The 22046-nt window shown below is 39.6% G+C and overlaps 1 protein-coding gene across 4 annotated transcripts in view; it reads right to left on the minus strand.

Annotated features, from left to right (window-relative positions):
* Positions 1 to 21794, minus strand: part of pcdh19 (protocadherin 19) — a 60746-nt gene extending 38952 nt beyond the window's left edge. Inside the window, exons 1-2 of one of the 4 annotated variants that reach the window (XM_051860047.1) lie at positions 18584 to 21794; positions 15078 to 15192 (exon numbers count right to left, since the gene is read on the minus strand). In XM_051860047.1, coding sequence (XP_051716007.1) covers positions 15078 to 15192; positions 18584 to 20730 — 2262 coding nt within the window. In that variant the 5' untranslated portion in view covers positions 20731 to 21794. Of the gene's footprint in view, positions 1 to 14864; positions 15211 to 18583 lie in introns of all 4 variants that reach the window. The other 3 variants (XM_051860046.1, XM_051860045.1, XM_051860044.1) reach the window with 3 other exon arrangements.
* Between the last annotated feature and the right edge of the window lie 252 nt (positions 21795 to 22046).

A 22046-nucleotide genomic window follows, 5' to 3' on the forward strand; every position in this document is an offset into this window, starting at 1 on the left:
CTGTGTGGTACAGCAGGTCTTAATATATAGGAAATCTGTTTTGTTAATGTTAATCAAACAATTGTGAAATCTGAAAAAAGTTGAATATATATATTTTTCCTATAAGATATGGGTTTTGGCTTGGTTTGTGCCAAATTTGGTGGTACTGCCAGGGATTTTAAGGTAAGGTTGCTAGATGATTTTGTTTTGGAACCTTAACTTTAACTCGATTTTTCTCAAAATGACTGGTTTTTCTCAGTCATTTTTTGTTAGATTCCAACAAATCATACATCATTTTGAATGGTTTTTAACAGAAAATGTGAGAATAAATTTGAGAATGGGAGATAAATTGCTCAGTTTGACTCATTTTGCCAGCACGGGTCACATAATTTGCTCTGTTTTTCTAGCCAAAAAGAAAAAAAACGAACCACTGTAAGAAAAAACTGCAAAGATGCAAAAACCATTCCTCCAAGCCCCCTCTTTTGCACTTTACCACCTTACTACGTGCTGCTGGATGACAGGCGTAATAGTGGCTGGGCACTCCCGCAATGCCCTAATGGACAGATGGGTGGATAAAAACTCCACTGTAATCATAACAAGCTTGACCCAATCAGCATAATTCATGATGCAATACTATAAAAGTAGTTAGCACTCAGATTTAGGCACGCTGGACACATCTGCTCCTAATATTTGAAATGGCCTTTTTTAGCAGCTGTCAGCATCGGGATCGAGAGCAACGCTTTACCTTGCCACACATCAGTGGCTCATCTGTAGACCAATGAGCAGATGTTAATCAGGGTGCTGACAGTCTGCCATCACCACTCCACAACAACGTTCCTTCACACCATTGCGCTGCGCGTTACACGAGGGACTGCTGACAGATATGGGCCTAATTCAAGCATGCATTTCTTTGGATTTTCAATTAGCAATTTCCTTCAAAACCTTCTCTCAACTAAACTTCGACACTTATTTAACACCCTTCCCTACACTCCTTTAACACTGTACAAACAAATAAACCCACAGCAGCAGCAACACACTTTACATGCGTGCTGACAGGCTCACACCCTTGTTTTACATTACCACATCCTGGTGCCTGACCACATATGTTCGCAGACACACTTTCCTAAGTTGGCCGATAGGGGTGCTGCTCTGCTCCAGCTCCCAGAGAGAGCGGAGCAGCTTGTTAGCTTGCTGTGGCGAGGAGGGCCAGATGCTGCGGGCTTGACCCCATGCCGCCACAGCAGCTGAAACACACCAGGATTATCTGTACTGACTTTCTTTAATTTAATTTGTATTAGACCATCTTTAGGGCCAAACAGGTTTGGGGGGAGGAGAGCCTGGAAAGGGGGTTGTGGACCAAAAAAAAACAACAGCATACGGATGGCACATCACCCCCTCAGTGCTTTAAACATCTGCATTCACGCTGTTAAAGATCAGATTGGTATTTGGCATTGTGCCAGTATAACGACAGTAAAAGCACACCTTGTGTCACACTATTGTCACCAAGACTTCCTCGAAATAAAGAGCTGAAATCATTTGGCTTGTAAACAATGCGTGGTAATTCTCTCTTATCAAAGACATCAGGGTGCATTCGTGTGCATGCACACGTGGGTGTGCTTGTGTATTTTTGCATGTGCGCAGCGGTTTTCGGAGGCTCCCTATGTGTCTGTACAGATTCAAATTGTGTTAGTTTGTCTTTGTGTCAGAGCAGTGGCGAACCATTTCATTCATCTCTTGTTATTTGGCTCCTCCTGATTAGCAGCCAATTTCATTCCTTGCAGGCTGATAAAAAATGTGATATCCTATAGAGTTGGACTCTTTTTATTTATTCAGAGGGCTCCAACTGTGGCCATTCTATTTAATCTACATGATGTTTTTCAAAAGCAAAGTGGTGAAATCCCTCTACAGTTTTAAGCTTCAAAACCCAATACTTAACTGGGATTCAAGCTAAGCTTGGGCGAAAATGGTTCCCCCTCCGTATGCGCAGCGTGGCTGTATCTCTAATTTAGCATTTTAATGCCACTCTCCGGAGAAAGTCGTAGCCATTTTGCATGAGGAGCCACGGGATTCTCTTTGTGTTTTTGTTCAGGTGGCAGGCTTGTTGATTGAAGCTATCGTGCACTAAAAAAGCAAAGCAATGCCACACACATGCGCACATGCAGCGGCTGCTAGGAAAAAAAAAAGAACAACATCAGTGCAGCATAGACAGATCAAGAGTGCGAACATCTATAAAAAGATAGTACTGCTGGAGAGTGTCAAAGTGGAGAAGAGTTAATCTTCCTCTGTTTTGATGGCAAGTGAAATAATTGGGCTCTCTTACACTCATTACATGAGAATAATGCCAACCTAAGAGTTCTCCAGCAGCTCCAATTTTGTTCAGTTCAAGCTTTGAAAAATAGCACTTCCCCTGATTAGCAGAAACAGAGAAGATCTGACACCTGGGGTCCTGGGCTCTAGGTTAATAACCAATTTAAGACATTTTTCGAAAATGATTCTTTAAAATGGGGTTGTAACATCTACAGGGGGAATTTGATGGGGATTTTAGTTGCTTGCGCTCAGGTAATTATTGACACAAAATATGCTGTTTCGCTCTTTGACTGAATTTGTCTTCAAAATCCTTGTGTTGTCTGAAAATACTCCACGTATCCATCCTAGTTTTATCCAGATATGCCAACAAACTGTCCTAATATGGAAAGTGAAGCTGATTTTTACATTTAATGACTCAAATCCTTGTTATTTTCTCTATTATTCTCATAATTATCGCAATCAACTGTCTACCTTTATAGATGCCCATATTGAGAGTGTAGTTTGACGAACCTGCCAAGCCTGGCAAACAGCCCTTCAGATAAATGCGGCATAATTACTGTCCTGGTTAACAGGCCTGCTTTAAAAGAGATCATTAGTTAGACTAGAGACGAGGTCAGCCTAAACAATATAGGGTATCGGTTTTGAAGAGAGAGAGCATTTATCTCTCCTTTTGTTCTTACAAAACCAATATGTAGTGATTTCTGAAATGGATTTCTCGTATATTGTTAGATTTGCTAATTAAAACATGTACAGATCGGCGCGGTTGGATTCTTTGTTAATTAACACCCAGAAAGTAACTTTAAGGTGAATTCAGAGAGAAAGAATCAAGTGACGTCCCTTTCCCAGTGGAGAACAGGTGCTCTCAGGAGCATGCAGATAATAGGAGGTTAAAAAGGTGTCACCTTGTAAACAAGAATCTACGCACACACACACCTCTATTTTTGCATTGCTCCCTTAGTGATTGTCTCCCCACTGGATACTCGCTTTCTAGACCAAAAAAAGGTTGTGCTCTCTGTGCCTTTGCCCCTGCGGAGTCCGATTTCTCTCGCTCTTCACCCCCGTGAGACACATGGCAGCCTCTCGCTTTCGTGCAATTTCAAACAACACATATCATGACGTGCTGGATAAGTGCTTGTTGCCCTAGCAGCCACGACAGTGAGACATCCAAAAAAAAAAAAAAAAAACAGAACTTAATTTATTGAGCTTTAAACAAACAAGCTCAATTTGGATACATTCGCATTTTGCTCTGTGCCTCGCTGCTGCAAAATAAAAAAAAGAAAAAGTAGATAAATAATTCAAGTAATGACAACCGCAGCCTTTGTTCACCAACTTCCTTTCAGATCTAAGAGTTATCTACTTTACAAATGCTTGTTTTGTGGTGTTGTATCAAGCGAGTAAATAAAACTTCCAGCTGTCTTGCCATCATTCCGAATAAGAATTGTATTCAAAGTGAAAACTGAAAGCCTGTACATATGCAATCCTGTCAATCCACTTCCTGTAGATAAATAAATAAATATAGGCATAGCTAAACAGCTGTGTCTAGGATTATGAAAAGGATAACCTGTTTTTTTTTTTTTTTTAATGCAGCTTTTATGGTTGTATTTTGTTGCCTTACTATTTACAAATAAATGTAAAGCTTTAATTAATAAAAAAAATAGAGATATGAATGTCTATAGCAAAATTAACACATTCATATTTCTTTTTTTTTTTCATTCATTTTATCACTTCTTATGAATATGACCTTCTTAAGAGTTAGTTAAAGGGATAGTTAATCAAAAAATGACAATTTTTGTCATCATTTACTAGCCTTCATGTTCCTTTCTTTCTTCTGGCACACAAAAGAAGATATTTTGCAAAAATGTCTGTGTTTTTTAGTCCAAACAGTGGATGTGGGGTTTCTTTTTGTATGGACAAACAGAAACATTCTTTAAAATATCACTTTTTTGGAGTTTTTAAACCAGTCCTTAAAACTTAGTTGTTTCATGTAACATTTAAAACTATGCTAGTGTAGTATTATTACTATTATTGACTATTTTCTGTTTTTCACAGAAGAAAGAAAGTCATACAGGATGGAACGACATGAGGGTGATGAAATTATTTTTAGGTAAACTATCCCTTTAGGAATTAGAAATAGAGTCAAATATGAATGTCTAAGTAGTAACACAGATATAAAACATGTCCTACTGATTTTCAAGAAGCTAGACTATAGGCTGTGACCATTGGGAGACGGATTTATAGAAAATTTACAAAAAGTTATCAAACTGAAAACAGCTTTAAGCTTCCTAACATGCTGTTTTCCTGCATTTGGGAATGAATAGCTTGCTACTGCTTGTTTTACTCATTTACTCCAATAATATATGATCTCAGTACTTTCTGCTTGCTTATACGTGTATTCTGGTGACACATGATCGCTGATAAATGGCCACATTATCTGACTGTAACCAGTTTCTTATATACACTTTTTTTTGGAAGTCACTGGGAAGTGTTGAGGGAAGCACTGATAAGCAGCTCTTATCCTTTTAAGACTGCCCCTTAATCCGACAGAGGGGAAGCTGCAGCTTTAAGAGATTTAGCCTGGATTATTGCTAGTCTTCCAAATTAAACCAAAAGTCAGCTTTCTGTGGTTGCTCATGCAAACTACAGCCCACCACAGCACTGCGACTGGAGCATTATAATTAGAAACACTCCCTGTCTCTCTTTCTTTCCCTATCCAGCCCAGTAAGCAGCACCCAGGTAGCATCTCTTTACAGTCTCTGAGCAGTTGTCTGCCCACGGTCTCAATTTCTCCATCCTGGAAGCCCGGTCCTTCTAGCGGCTAAACCTCAGGCGTTCCTCTGAACCAGGGTGAGTTGTCTCGAGCACAACCAATCTGGTCTTAAGCCTGTAGAGTAATCATTATTAAGACACGAGAGAGTCTGTGAGTCTCTCCGACGTCCCCTAATCTGTCAGCCAGGCTTGTCTGCGGTGCATTAGCACGCCTATAAAACATGCTCAGGACCGCAGGGCTATCGATGGCAGGAAGGGCTCGCTAGTACCTGTGTTCTATCTAATGGCGAGCGATGTTTTGAAGTAACTAAATCAGCAGAGGCCATAAAATATGAAAATACCATAAAGCAAACATTGTCAGCAAGAGCCCAGAGCTACATTGTCAAGCTACCTCCCTGCACCTTCGTATTTCAGGACACGACATAAAAATAGACCACAATAACAATTAATCACGCTCTGTGGGGAGAAGCTAAGAACCCCTGAGAGAAAACTGTCTCTCTCCATTTGTTATATGAAACACCCAAGACATAATAAACAAGAGACCAACAGAGAATAACACCCCTCCGCACCATACACCACCCCCTCGGGCGATATTTATGACAGATCAACTCGTGCGTTTGGGGGCGTCTTTGTGGGCTTTTGTCGCTATAACTGGCTCTGTCGGTTCGCTTTAGGCTAACGATGTCTCAAAAGTTGGGTCCACCAAACACAGGTCTTTAAAGTGACCTGCACCCCCAAGGACAAATTAAGCCGTTATCATTACAGCAGAGAAGCAAGACTCGTCAACCCTATGCAATTCCAGTCTTTCATTCGCTCACATTCTTCATCATTCTTTCTTTCAGAGCAGCTGTCTTGTCAGAATGTGGTTAGAGAGGCTGCAGCCCATGCTGAGAGCACAGCGCCCAGAAACAGAGCAGCAAATCAGAACACACCGATCTCATTCATTAACTTTGGCTCTCTGGCTGCAGGACATCAAACGCTGGACGTGACAAGAGAGTCAAGGCAAACCTCCATTGTGTCTTGTGGAGTGGTCTCCCAAAAAAAAAAAAAAAAGGCAGCTTTAAATCATTTTTGCTTTTTCTGTTGCATCATAGACATTCAATTTCAGGAGCTTTTCACTAGCAGATGTTTATTTTGGTAAGTTGGGTTTTCTAGCACTTTTGACTCTGCATGTCTCAGGCTTTCAGGTAAAATAAAATAATAAAAAAAACCCTCTAGAAACAGCAAATCGTGTCAGTAAAGTAGGCCTACTGGAATCCCATTTATGCAGGAGGCTTGAGCAATCAAAATGCAAAACAGGATCAAACCTTTCCAACCCCTTGAAAAACAAACAAGCCAGAGGAAAATTCTCACAGCATCTTGCCAATACCATCAACGTATTTCTCACTAAACTTGAACTTTGTTTCCAAAATTCTCATTGGCCCGTGTCAAGGCTTTCATTTACTCACCCTCATGACTTTCCTTCAAAGAAAAGAAGTCGTATGGGTTTGGAACGACATGAGGGTGAGTAAATGATGGCAGAATTTTCCTCTTCGGGTGAAATATCCCTTTAAGACAACACAAAGAACAGCCAGAAGCGGTATGGAGGAAGAGGGGAATATTGAGGTCTTTGAAAGAAAGTCAAGGGGGAATGGGCGATAGCAATGATTGGAGTGGCTAAGGCCCCTGGAAGGATGAACCTGGTCATAGCCCATTAGGAAAGACGTGAGCGGGTGCTACAGCTCATTACATGCTCTGCCTCCTGTTCTATGGCTGAACAATGCACAATTATGTTGGCCTGCTGTTTTCTCAGCGCTGCAGCTATACAGCGGCCTGCCTGCCAACAATCTCGCTGTTCATTAAACCACCTCAACACACACTCAGCACACCCTGCCTACTAGACAAATAACCCGGTTGCCAATAGACCCACAAAGGGGCTGGTTATTCTTACTCTTGTAAACCCAGTGAATGCAAAAATTAATCTCTGCCAATATATGGTGCAATATTTTGTACACATTCTCTCAAGAAAGTCTTTTTTGTCCCTTTCATAAATATAATAGAGGCGAGTAATAAGGGTGAGTTCTTGATATGTAATTGACTCGATACATCAGAAGTTTGTATTAGACGCAAAAAAGTGAGGCAAGCACAGATCAATACATAAACAATTACGTTCTGAAATTAATCTGTGAAAATAAATGTGCAAAAACCAACCAAAAAGGCAATATAACACATTCTAACAAACTGCACAAGACTTTTGTAACACGAAACACTGGAGATAAAAGTGTGGTTAAGGTAAATTTTCTTTCTATCTATCTTTCATATATCCAATTTATGATAATGAATGCAGTCTCTGGCACTGAGAGAACAATTTATAGTGAAAAGAAAAGGTGCAAAAATAAATTCAGGTCAAAAGGTGTGTTTGTATGAGATTTTAGCTGGGAAAACAAAATTTATAATGGCTATTCTTTTCTTTTGTTGTTATAATGTCAAAGGAACTTCCTATACCTCCAAATGCTTTTGTATTCTTTCCTCCTGGGGTTATAGGGAACATCCTGTTAACATTCAGAGTAACTGGCCACTAGTGTTGTCACGGTACCAAAATTCCAGTAGTCGGTACCAATACCATTAAAATTTTACGGTTCTCTGTACCAATTTTGGTACCACAGGAAAATCTGTTGGAACTATTTTACTATTTTATTTAACTATCCTATTTTAAAAACATTAAATATGATGGTAATCATACATATAAATATTTGGAGCGTGTGTATGTTTGTGGGTGATATATACCTCAATGAAATAAATTCTGAAATATAAAAAAATAAATAAACAAATGCTCAATCCATTTTGTAACAGACGTGCGTGTTTATTTTAGCTATTCCATCAGTGAAACAACACACTACAGCCTGTAAAACTATAAAATAAATATCAGTAAATAACGGTAACCTAAATAATAAGAAAGTTTGATTTTGCGCTGCCAGAGAAAGCGAACCTAAAAATCGCTGGCGTGTGTGAAACGCACTATACAAATAAACTTGACGCGCCTGATAAAGTCTAATAACAAGCACAGACTGTGTTAAATAGAAATTGACTAATTAAATAGAAAAGGTTTCTGTCCTACAACGCTTTTTCTACTTTACCACAGTAAAGAATGTGAATATAATAGGCCTAAAAGCGAACGAAAGGAAGAAACGTTTATAATCCCCTGCTAAGATTTGGGAAAATAAACAGAGATTCCATGTTCAGTGGAATAACTAATGGAATATTGTTAAATTCTCTGATAATCGGGTGACCAGATCACGATTCTCAAAACAGAATACAATGATGACAAAGCTTAAATTTATGGACTCACATACCTCTCTCATTCGGCATGAACCAAAATGTTTCTATTCCGATGTCACAATCAATTGCTAACCTATTATTTCTTTTGTAAACAAAGCTTTGTGCTTCACTCGTGTCATATTCACGTAAATACTGGCACAGCCCTATCAGTGGTACCGAGTACACCCGGATACTCGGTACTCCCGGTACTACAGAAATGCTGGTATCGTCACATTTTCAAAATTTCAGTACCGACTTGGTACCGAAGTACCGGTACTTTTGACAACACTACTGGTCACCAATTGATTGTGAACTGCAAATAAATAAGCTACATGTTGCTTAACCAAAGGTCATGTTCTGTAAAAGCACTTTCCACCTCTGTACTTGGGCATATTTATAGCATCCCACTTTCAAATGATTCAGACAACATTTATACTGTAATGCAAATTACTGATTGTGAAAAAACAGAGAGTTAAATAGATATTCAATTTCCCTAAAAGGTCTATCCATGTGCAGATCCCTTGGTAGTTTAATTGGCAAGTAGGTATAAAATATTTGGAAGGACATCTGCTCTCACAAATCTGATAGTTTGCAGATACACATACAACCCACCAGTTTGAATTGCACCCACTAGGATTTTCTTGTATTTTCTTTTTTGTTCTCTGTTTGTTCATGTCAGTGCACTACACATGTAACTGTGAATATTGCATGTAATCTGCAAGTTAAAATAAGCAAACAATGGTGTGCCTTGTCCATATAATTTAACGAATCCACTAGTATTCTGATAAACCATGTAGAAAGTTGTCTGTTCGTCATTCCCCTGTGGCAATGCCTTGTGTTAGAGAATGTAGGCCGACCTTTCCCATCCTATTAATTTAACCACAGGCATTTTCAGTGCTGGCAGCTAAATCTGTGTTAATGAGAGATGAGGCTAAGAGAGAGAGAAAATCATTTATAAAGTTATTTTCCTCTCTTGTGGGTCTCAACTGTATCTGTATCTGGCCAGCTACTTTTCCATCAGAAGTCCTTTTTCACAGGTTCCATCTTGTCGCCCTGATCTAAGCGATATCACACATTAAGTGTTACTTCGCAACAGTGTGAAAAAATTCTGTTCTTCTTCAACTGTTTTTTTTTTCTTTCTATTTTTTATGAAAAGTGATTTCAAAGTAAACCTGCTAAGAGAATATCAAAATTCCAAACATGAATGGCTATAAAAGATGCTGTCATAACCATTCCAAGTAATCCAAGTAAAGCTCTGTAGCTTATGTAACAGTCAATAGTTCTAGTAAATTTTCTGTTTTCATAAGCATTTATCACCAGGGTAATTTTAAATTACTGCTATATTTTAAAACTAATATATTAACACATGAATCCTCTGATCTCTCTATAGGTTGTTTGATGATAACTAATCTAAACTTCACGAAATAACAATATTTCATAGAGATGCCTGAACCAAAATTTTGTTTGAATGTACAAGAAGTTTTGTCTTCCATTTCTGTTTTTAACATGTGTCACTTTGCAAATGCTTTCGTATTAGGGCGCTTTTTTGCACTCCATTCTCTCGCTCTCTCCTTTTTTTTTTTTTTTTTGACTGACTAAGGATATTACATTGTCAGCTTTTTGTCCTAAATGTTTGAGAGCGGACATCAAATGAGAGTGCTTATGTCAGCTCATGACTGGAGTCACAAAGATAGCATTAGGGGTTTTTCTCATTCCAGATGAGGCTATGAATGCCTCATCTGCGGGCTACAGTAAGGCGGTTTAAAGAGAATGCGTTCGCTTGACTATATTTCTCTAATAATGTCTCACTAGAACGTCAGAGTTCAGCGAATGGTTGAACATTCGTACTATAATGGAACTGTGGCCCTTTTATTAGATCCAGAAATGTTCCTGTTAGTAGGCGACTCTTGAAGGCAGAATGCCAGCAGAGTCTGTGGCTTACAAATATAACCTTTGAAAACTGCCATCTTCATCTGCCAGAATCCAATCAGAACGCATCGCAAGGTACTTGAGATAAGGCACATCTCTCACTTCCTTATCCTTTTTCTTCCTGCTCTGTCTCTCGTACTGTCTATTTTTCTCTTTGGCACATAACATAAAAGAAAGAACAGGAGAGCTCAAGTTGATAAAAAATATTTCATGTTTAGGCAGTCTGTGTAGCTGGCAGTCTGTTGTTTTTCAGCATTTCTTTCATTCATTTCTTTCTTTCTTTCTTTCTTTCTTTCTGTTTACTAATTCCCCACCTAATTGAAAGTGGCGAAATCCAAGTTCTTCATCAGAGCAGCCCAGTTCAGTGAAGCCTTTCTGAAAGCCCTTCAGGGAGGCAGCATGCTGTGGCCTTTACCTTATCGTGTATGGGATTTAGAATGATTAATTGGCTTAGTCTGACGAAAGTCAGAGAAACACAAAACCCCAGCGGTTTAGTTAAGTCAAAACATTTTCAAAACCCTGACCTGAAAGGTGAAACAAATGATTTTTAAAAAGCCATTTTGTTTTACAAAACAACCGAATGATTGAGAAGGAATTAAAATTCTTGCATGACTTTTGGGGAATGCGAGGCTGTTGTAAACCGACAAACAACAAAAAACAACAGATAGCTCTGGTATAATTTTGAGGGTTTGGAAAACAGAAAGTTCTCCAACAAAGGTTTAACTACACTAATAGGGGCTAATGTATTCAACAACCACTCTTTCAGAAGATAGAGACTAAGCATGAGACATAGTCCTAAGTGGCTGAAATGACTGGCAGCTGATGAAAAAATGTGCATTATGTTTACATGGCATGATATTGCTTTGTATACTCAAAATAACACGTAACACGTATAATAATAACACGTAATAATAAAATAAAATAACAATAAAGCCTTATTGTGAAGCTATATGTGCATGCTGGATATGCTACTGATTAGTTTGACACCCTGGAGAATAGGGCTAACATAACATCAACACAAAGTGAATGCATGCATAGCTTTGCTTCATTATAATGAAAAGACAACTCTCATAATTATATGTCTGTATCACTATATATGTGATTAATCTAATCAAATGTACAGATCCTTATTGACAGGCTTATCTCAAATATTAAAATGTATCTGAGTACCATATGCTAGCAGTGGGATTTATGAGCTAATTTCTTCGGTAACAGAATGCTAGCATCTGGACGAACAGTACTTAAATTATCGTTCCAAAACCAGAGACAGGCATTCTCCAACAGAAACTCTGACAGTGGTACTAGTAAAATAAAACAAATATTGAGTTTTCTTTTTCACACTCTCCTTAAAACATTCATCTTTTTTAGGACACTACAGTACATGAAGTAGCAGGACGCATTCTCCAAGCACTAAGGCAAAGCAGATCAATACTTCGTAGATTTTTAGTTTATTATCAGTGTCATGGGTGAAGAGAAGCCTCGTTTTAGTTTGAGCAGACTATCATGTGTGCTTATGCTGCAAGATTCATTACTGATCTTGTACTGAGCCACATTTCTACTGCGGCCTGAACCTTATTTTAGAGACAACCACAGACAGGTTAACCACATGGCTTTCTAAAAACAATGTGACTCCTCAGAGACTGGGACCACAGAACCATCTCCAGAGAGTCAGTATCATGAACACAGAGCTTTCCTGGAGCCATGAGATACAAATTGCTGTTATCGCTATATATATATATCTACCATGTTCTACCCTCATGTTACTGCCTCCTTAGGAGTCATTGTATTCCTCATTTGTAAGTCACTTTGGATAATCACGTCTGCTAAATGAATAAATATAAATCTTGGACAATAGTTTTCAGCCCTATTATGTGTCTTGTTCAATGATGGCCTTATACCACAAGTATATCTGCCACTGCTGTTGTGTTGTGCTCTGCATGTTCACAAAAAAGCACACTATCGGTAGCATCAGTAAGCATCTACTATCTAGATTATCAGATTAGTTTCATTATCAATAAGCCGGCAGTGTGTAATTTTAATTAAAACTATGCAATATTTCTTCCCTTGCAGAAAGAAAATTGGCATAGCACTTTTCCAAACATGCATTTTCAGAGTATAAGCTCCAACTGGGACTGTAAAGTAAACAAACAAACCACATCTCAAAATCTTGTCTGAATCACAAAATGCTGGAAAACAGCCCTCAGGCCTTGATATTTCAGGGCAAGGAGATGCACGGTTAATCACAACTGTGTACCAACCAGTGTGTCCTCAGCGGACCTCTGGGAAACCCTGACTTGTAGAGTCAAATGCTTCCAAGCCCAGGCTCGTAATGCGTGACAGAGCTATTATCGGTCATTTCACAGCTGCAATGTTTGATTGTGCCCCACATAAATGGATGCGTAATTACACTGACAACATTTTTCATATACAGCATGTTGAATAGGGAGTCACTGTATTTTGTAAATGTCACACAGAAGGGGAAATGGATATGGGCGACTGTAGTCTGCTCATCCTCAGGGTCTGGTGGAGAAATATGCAGAAATGTGGTCAAAGAGATGTTTGTTAATGTCAGGTGGAGCGCCGCGCATGATGAAACCAGCATACAAATAAACCCACTCCTTTATCAGGCCAATCACTGGTCTATACGGAATTGGAAAATGTGTTATATGCCCAGACTTCTGACATTAAGATGCATATATATACACCGCCTCTCTTACTCTCTCTACTAATGCTGCAGTGAAACAACAAAGCTTTGCTTTAGAGTTTATTGAACTATCACACTCAATCTACAGGCTTATTTAGCCCACACCACCCCCCTTCCTTAATTCTTTGTCTTTTCATCAGTTGAGAAAAATAGATGTTCTTTAATCCTGCTGCTTAGGTAGTTTTATTAAAGGATTACGCTACCATGCCTAGCTACTACATTTGCCGTTACACTCCGTAATTCCTTTGTCCAGCCAGCGTGCAGCTTTAAGTCTTGCGTTAACCTCTGTGTAGTCTGACGTACTAGATGATGGAATATAGGGCTCTATCTGTATATTCCTTCATTCAAAAGTTTTAGTTGAGCATCTAGCGACAGCTTCAATATAGTAGTGCTATAACTGCATTTCATTGATTTTTTTTTTTTTTTTTTTTACAGGCTTTACAAACAACGAAAAGGGCTGAATCAGCCAATCAATTAATTGGTGCAAATTTATCCTCTCTCATTTTGCCAGCGGTAAAAGGAGTAACAAAAAAAGTGTTACTGTTTGTGTAACAGCTGACAATTCAAACAATACACAGTTGAGTGCATAAGTTTGAATGCCCCTTGCAAAATGTATAAAATTAGGCTATAAGGTCTTTTTTATTTAGTACTGCCCTTCATAAGCTATGTAAATATATGTCCCCAAAGACAAAACGACAAGTGATCCTTTTCAACAGTGTACATCCCCTTATTTCTTAATGCATCATTTTGCCTTATTGAGCGCCAATGAATGTTGGCACCTTTTGTAATAATTGTGCATGAGTCCCTCATCTGAAATGTGCAGAAGATTCTGAAAAGTCAAAAAAAACACGCAGTAGCTGGAGGGTTTTTAATTTTTTAGTGGGCAGCTTCATTACTCGAGACAAATCAGGGACTTACGCACACTTGTCACAAACATGCAAACAGTCGTTGATCATTGAGGAAGCTACACACCATCATAAGAACCAAGAATCGTCTGTGTACATTGTTTTATTTATTCATATTTTTTTCTTGTGAAATAGATGTCAAAAAATATCTAGAATATCAGGACAGTACTAAATAAATAAACAAAATACAACATGTTTATGATCTATCTTATTTTTCTAAATAATAAATTATTTTCTTACAGAATCTGAATTTTTTTTTTCATTAGAAAGATATGATGTATCATAAAAAGTTTATATAGTGTCTAGTTTCTCGTCCTAAAGCAACCTGATTGGTTGATTACGTCACTGTTGACTACCCCTGCCATCACAATAAAGCCTACTTATTGTGTAACTCTACTGCAAACAGATGTAACTTCGCCTTTTCATTTTAAATGTCCACCACAAACCACTGCATGCCACCCATTAAGAACGAGAACTTAGGTGCGAATCGTTGTTTCGGCAATGATTGTTCTTAATGGTTGCACCTGAAATTACATGCAGCGCTGCCGATTAGCCAGGTCAGTGCATTTGGCAGATGTTCAGGCTACAGCTCTTTTGCTCAGCACGAAAAACAGAGAGCAGAAACAGAGGTGGCCAAATAATCCACTTTGGCAACTGTCCAATGTTGGCTGGCTCACTTTTTTTTTTATATATAATAACTATACTTAGGTTTCCAACACCGACAAATAATGCAAGCATGGATAGGTATGCAGGCTTAGTTAAAAGAAACCATATTTCAGTTTTCCAGTATTGCAGAGAAAAACAAACAAAAACAAAGCACCCGAGTGAAAGAAACCGCTAGCTATCAGTAAGCAAATTTAGCCTTTTTGACTAGGTTGGGTTAGCAGCCCTATGACGGATTTCCCTCGACCCCACCCTCCCTTGCCGCTGGTAGCCGTGGCAGGCTGAAGGATGGAGCAGACTGGAGCAAATCTCACCTCAGGCAGCGGCATGCCGTTGATGATGAGGTCAGGCTGCTGAGGGCCCTGCCCTGTGAAGGTATGGTGGTAGCCATGGTTGGGTGCAGCATTCCTGGAGTTCTGGTTCTCCACGTTGAGGAAGGTGCTCTCGGAGCGCCTGCAGCCCAGCGGCAGAGTCTGCTGGTGGTAGTCGAAGTAGTTGAGCGAAGAGGTGAGAGACGAACAACTCACCACATTCATCTTGTCAGTCTCCTCCACGTCCCGCGGCACCAGCCGGATGTCGTTCTTGCTCAGCTTCTTCTTCTTGCTGGACTTCTTCTGGTTGCCGTAGGAGTACTCCGCCACCCTGCGCAGGTACAAGAAACTGAACAGACTCAATAAAGCAGTGCTCTGCCTTCCTCACTGCACACACAGCCGGCACCAGGTCCTCGCCTGGCTCGGGCTGAGGTGCCAGATCCATATTCATTGGCGGCGCAAAAGAGAGCGACGGCCACATTCGAGCGACCTCCGGCCGCCAATGGAGCCGACATCCCTCATTTGTTTGCATTTCCATGCTCGGCGATTCGACTTGTCACAAACACATACACAATGCAAACATGCTAAACCACAGAAGCACATACAGCGACAAATGATACTAAGCATCATAGCAAATGTAAGCAATAATATTCAAAATTTAGCCCACATTTGTCTGCTTTTTTTGCTTGTGTTACAAACAAGCCCACTGGCAGGTGGGTTGTGAATTTCAATTCTCTGAGCTACGCTCTGTGGCTACTGCTAACTTGATTTGAGGGTTTTGATTCTAATCACAGTAAATGAGAAACTTTGAGATCTTACCCCGAAGGATGCTTAAGTTGCAATCTAAACATAAACTTATGAGCTCATAAAGAGAGTTAGTGTTTTTGTCTGAGCAATTCCCCACTGACCCCTCTCTCTTTTTCCCATAAGGATCATTACATTTTGTAGCCTGAAACAATCTTACACTTATTTCTTTTTGTGTCATTTGAAGGGCACACATTCATCGTAACATAAGACTTTAGCTTAATGGTACACTGACTCTGCCTGCACAACACAAAGCTCCTCTTTCTGTGCTTTTCATTTGGATTCAGACTGTGTCTCCCTGCTTGTTACTTTTTTCTGGCTTGGAAAAATGATAACGGTGCAGGACCTTATCTTTTTAGGAGGCATCTAAAGGCATTTTTCCTCTGTGCGAGTTAAAGCACACATTAAAAAAAAAAAAAAGTTAGGCAGTCCAAGTAATGCTTAATATCTGGTTGAAAAAATTCACTATTATGTTGTCAATGGAATAGTGAATTTTTTCTTTTGATAAAAGATATTAAATTGCAAATATGTGATTTAAAAAGTGGCTCTTTATATTTATAATAATGATGTTAATTATTAATATTATTTTGAATATTTTTAGTTGCTGTCTGTATTGTTTTAATAAAACAATTTTGTTTTCTGTAAACTGCAACAGCATCAAGGTATTTTATTTAACTGTATTAATAAACACAAGTCTCTACGGTCTGTTTGGTCATACTGTATGTGTTTGGCTCTCGTCGCAGTGAATACAATCCAAAAAATCTCAGATGAGCCAGAAAGGAGAGTCAGTGAGCACAGCAGAAGAAAACCGTATCAAGCACTCTCACTAACCCCCTGTTGGGAGAGCTGAAAGCCTCCATCAGGTTTCTATCTGGAGAGGAAAATAAATGTTAACGACAGCAATCTAAACACAGGCCATCTCGCGATCACGGCAAGGTATATATACTCTGCACGCCTAACCATCGAAATCACGATCTAGCCTTCTTCAGAATGTTCACTTGCATACATCTCTGTTAAAATGGATCATTTACTGTATGCTGCTGCATTACAAGACAGAAACGTCAACAACAATTTGAGGTAAAATATGGTAATGGTTTCAGGTTAAATTTGCAAAAGCAATTTATATGGAAATGTTGAGTAGTAATGTAGCAGAGGGAAATCAACACAGTGGCCAATGTTACAGATTGATAAGTATTCATATTACAGTAGATTAACAAAATAATATTCTCCCCTACACACTATGTGTCAAAGACTATTACAGTTCTATACAGTTGCATGATTTACCTTTTATGAGCATAATTGTTACTGTGAAAGTGTAATTGTTGCCACAGCAACATTTGGTTGCTATGCCCTTGCTCTTGTATTTTGATACAGTGACCTCTACGATCATAATATGTTGTCAACCCATAAACAAAGTCTCTAAATGTGTTTTCTAGTCAATATTTTGATTAGAGTAAATTTGAGAGAGGACCTAAAGGTCATACAATTTCACCAATAATTTATGCAGGCGCCAGTCTCAGTGCAGATGGTGTGTAAGAGGAAAGGCCTGTGCTTTCTTACATAGAATGCATCAGTTACCAAATAAGAAATAGTACATATATCAAGTTGTTTTTACTTATTTTAGTGCACCCTATCATTTAGCTTTATTTTTCACTTGTTTACTTATTTCAGAGATGTCTTAGTGACAATATTACTGTAACAAAAATCAACCCACTAAACATAGGTCAAATTGCTACTTACATTTAGTATAAACATTTTTCTACCACTTTAAATTAAATTATGAAAAAGACAGTTGAACGGAAATGCTAGAAATTTAAAATCGAGTAAAAATTACACATTATTGTGATACGTTGGAATGGTTTGAAACAGATGTTGTTAGAAGAAAATTATGACATGTTTGAGCCTAAATATTTGTTTTGGTATTGCTATTGTATCTGCTATTTATTTACTACATACATTATAATTTATTTATTTATTTTAAGCTCATGTGAGGCTCTCATATACAGCTTTATAATTGAGGAATAAAGAAAGATTGATTCAGCTTTGTAAGAAGAAATATTTATGATAGTGTAAAAATAATAATCATGATTAACAGGTGTAATTACTAAAATGATCTTCTGTTATGCTTTTTTTCTGGCAGCAGCAGAGCAAGCTAGCAAGGCCTGAAGCGCATGCACAGTTGATGACACAGCGCGTGCACAGCCAAGATACACATCAAACATGCTCTCCAATGTCTTAATCATTGTATTCTGTCTCATTCATTAATCCTTGTATGCTGATTCTTTTCCAGTACAAATATGATTATTTGCAGGATAGTCAACTAGACCAGAGTGCGAATTATTGAAGGGTTGGTGAAGTCTGACGCCCTAAGTAAGGCCACAAGTAAAAACAAACAAAAAAAAATATTTGTGTAGGCCTCTACATATTTTACATCTCCCGTATTTAATTATTTTTTCTTCTTCTTCTAAAACAACGATGGGCGAATTTCGGTGAGCAATTTGTAAAGCCAATTATTGGAGGTTTGCCTGTCTCGCGCACCAAAATTGTTCGTTGGCGCCCCTAGCACAGGTAACAGTCAACTACTTAAAGATGTTTGAGTTTTTTCGTTATTTACTTATGAAAATAATCTATGGCTAAAGTGATAAATGGTTCATGTGATAAAATAAACAGCAGGCCTGCATTTAATATTAATATTTGTCCAATATTCCAAACTGCCATAACTGAAAGACCTCGAGCAACGTATTGTTGCTATGGTTACCACCTCAGGTAAATGCAGATTCTGTCGGTGAGCGTGTGTTTAGCGCAACCTAACTTTTATGATTAGGCCTTTTATTTCCCCTATAAGGTCAGTGAATAATTCGCACACTGAACTAGGTTGTGTGTAACTTAAAAGGATGTATCAAAAATTGTTTGGGTACCTGCAGTTGTATGTTCGGATTTCCTTGTTATCTCTTTTGCACTTGACTGCCACAAAGATCATTGTGACAAACAGGATGACTGCAATAGAACCCAGGGCAATGATGAAAATGAGAGACAGGTTGACGGGTCCGATTTGCTCCTGTGCATTGAGATCAGGGGAGAGATAAATGACAATATAGGCAGAGGCAGAAAGAGAAGTTTGGCCGTGGTCGTGCGCCACCACAGTTATTTGATAGGATGGTTTCGCGTTCTCCCCAAACGTCTTTGTCGTTCGCACCTCGCCGTTTATCTGGTCTATTTCAAAGTATGCCATGTCTCCTTCTGAAATCGAATACGTTAACCTTCCATTTTCCCCCTCGTCGTAATCATCAGCTTTTATTTGTGTAACCAAATAACCAACTCCAGCATTTTTTGGAATTGACACCTCCGCGGTGCCATTCACCAGGGGCGGGGTGGTCATCACAGGTGTGTTGTCATTTACATCCAGTACAACAATGCGCACGGTGGCGTTGCTGGTCAAAGGTGGATCTCCCCCATCCTTCGCGGAGACTTTAAACTCAAAGGTCCGCGTATCTTCGTGATTAAAAGCCCTAACGCCGTATATTTCGCCGTTTGAGTTCACAGTAACGTAAGATTCCACAGACATGCCCCGCACCTCCGATTTGATGATTTCATACGACACAGTGCCGTTCATGCCCAGGTCAGGGTCCCTGGCGGACACCGCCAGCAGAAACGCACCTGGGACGTTATTTTCTAGCACCATGGCTTGATAATGTGGCTTGGTGAAGTACGGGGGGTTGTCGTTTTCATCCGTTACTTTCACTGCAAAAGATTTCGAGCTTCTTAGCGGGGGATATCCGCTGTCCTCGGCTAGAATGGTCAAATTGTACATGTCTCTCTGCTCCCTATCCAGGCGGCCATCAACAAGTAAGGTGGAAAAGCTCTCAAACTCATTGAGTCTAAAAGGCACATTGCCCTGCAGTCTGCACTGCACTTTTCCATTCGCTCCCGAATCGTTGTCTGAGACTCTCACCAGAGCTATTACATATCCGAGAGGAGCGTTTTCGCTCACCTCTACCATCTCGCTGTTTTCTGACAACAGTTTGATTTCTGGCGCGTTGTCGTTTATGTCGATTACATTAACAATCACTTTGCAGTGGGCAGGGATTGAATTTGGACCCAGATCTTTGGCTTGTACATCAATTTCGTGGACGTGCAATTCCTCGTGGTCCAAAACGCCGTTGACGGTGATTACGCCTGTTTTGGGGTCGATTTTAAACATTTGTTTGGTCAGGTTGGAGACAAAGTTTATGAATGAGTAGACCACCTCGCCATTGGTTCCCTCGTCTGGGTCCGTGGCGTTCAAGTCTATGACTAACGTGTTAATGGGAGAATTCTCCAGCACGTTTACAGTGTATACTGGCTCATCGAAAACGGGGTTGTTATCGTTGGAGTCAATGACTTTGATGTTAAGTTGCACAGTCCCAGACTTTGGGGGGTCTCCACCATCCTCCGCTGTGAGTTCAAACGTGTAACGAGACTGCGTCTCTCTGTCTAAAGTCTTTTCCACCACAAGTTCTGCGATTTTGGACCCGTCTCCCCTCGTCTTAATCTCAAGACCGAAAATATCATTAGGGGTAATTGTGTACGTCTGGATGCCGTTGCTCCCCGAGTCCGGATCGCTTGCCCCCTCTAGGGGAAATCTGGTACCGGGAGCGGCATTTTCCGAGATTTCTATGTCAATGTGGTTGGTGGGGAAGCGGGGCGCGTTGTCGTTTACGTCGATAATCTCAATTTTAATCACGCAGATCTCCATCGAGTTCGACATCACCTCCAACGAAATAAAACACTTCGGTGTCTGTCGGCAAACAGCGTCCCGATCGATTTTTTGCTTTGTGATGAGCAGTCCGGCGGGGCTCAGATTAACCCATCGCGGCTCGGAATTGGAGATAACCCGTAAATAAGGCTGTCGGTTTCCCAGTGCAAAACCCGCAACTTTTGCGTCCGCCGTCACGTTGGCTATCTTTGTGCCTGGACGCAGCTCTTCTTCCACGGTGTATTTCAAATTGAAAACGGCACTGACTCCAGTCCAGCACAAGAGAAAGCACAAAAACATTTGTACGAAATCCATGTCCTTGGAATGCATTATACCTGTTGATGTCTGTGTTCACACGCTCATTTGCATGATCTCTTATTAACATTTACATTCGGTGCGACGTAAAAAAGCTCCAATAAGTCAAACGAACAAAATCACAGTCTGGTAGATATCCTTTAAAATGAACCAAAATGTTTATAGCTGCGATGAAATTCATCTGACTTAATGATTACGCAGATAACTTCCATTTACTTTATCGAAATCTTATCAGGCCACCCATGTCTTGTATTATTTTTGAAAAACATATGAAGAAAACTCGTGAATAATTCTTCATATAACGAATGTGAAAACATTGTGAACGAAAAACATGGCTTCAACATGAACATTTGCGTAGTTCAGGGTAACCGAGATGTAAACCGACCATTTTGAGCCAGTGAACGAAATATTCAAAACAAATGTAGGCTAAATGTCCGCTGGAAGGTCCTCAACTTGTGAATGAATGAAAGGAAGGATCCAATTCAAAAATATTTGCTCTCGGTATCATGATTCGCGATGAACACTTGCAATTGAGTTAAAACATCGCTCATGCCTAATCAATCCATATAATGATGTGAAGTTAGGATGTCTCCTTGATCCGCATTTACGTCCATGCACATATCCAACTGAAACCACAGTGATTCCAATTTCAGAAGGAAAAATCAGTACAATCTCTGAAACTGGAACAATTATGGAAAACCAATATTATTAAAATATCAGTCCAGTTCACAATTCAGTGATATTCCCAGTCGAGCAAGAGGTGGGTGTCTTGTCCACTGAAGATTTCTCTCAACAAGCGTAAATTTCTTGTATGGAGGTATTTCAGCTGGCTTTAGTCCAGAAAGAATGACACTAAATCCGAAAAAAAAAAAAAAACACTGATAAAAGATAAGTGAAGAAAAATCAAGCATTTATAAGTGCAGCTGGGATCGTCTCGTTGTAATAAATGCGTCCGGTCTGAAATATCCAGCCTCTGGATGAAGCGAAATAGTTCTTGATATAGTTCTTAAATGTGGCTCACTGAGCTAAACGCACGGCGCTCATCCTCAGCGCATACTGTCGAATGCACAGCTCAGTGTCTCGCGCTCAGTCTCAGGACCCGCAATCCCCACAGCCAATCAGAGGTTACACTGGAGAGCTGGATTTGCTGGTGGGTGGGGCAAAACTACAGATATGAACTCGGCCAACTAGCTCTAGTTCATGCAACACACAGTCTATGTTACGCGTGCCAGTTATGTACAATTGTTGGTTTTCAAAAGGGTCAACTTTTTATAAGATATTCCCGTGAGAAATTTTCGAAGAGCAATTAGTTGAGGTAGATAATGTCTTTT

The sequence above is a fragment of the Ctenopharyngodon idella genome, chromosome 14 (genome assembly GCF_019924925.1).
Source record: "Ctenopharyngodon idella isolate HZGC_01 chromosome 14, HZGC01, whole genome shotgun sequence".
NCBI lineage: Eukaryota > Metazoa > Chordata > Actinopteri > Cypriniformes > Xenocyprididae > Ctenopharyngodon > Ctenopharyngodon idella.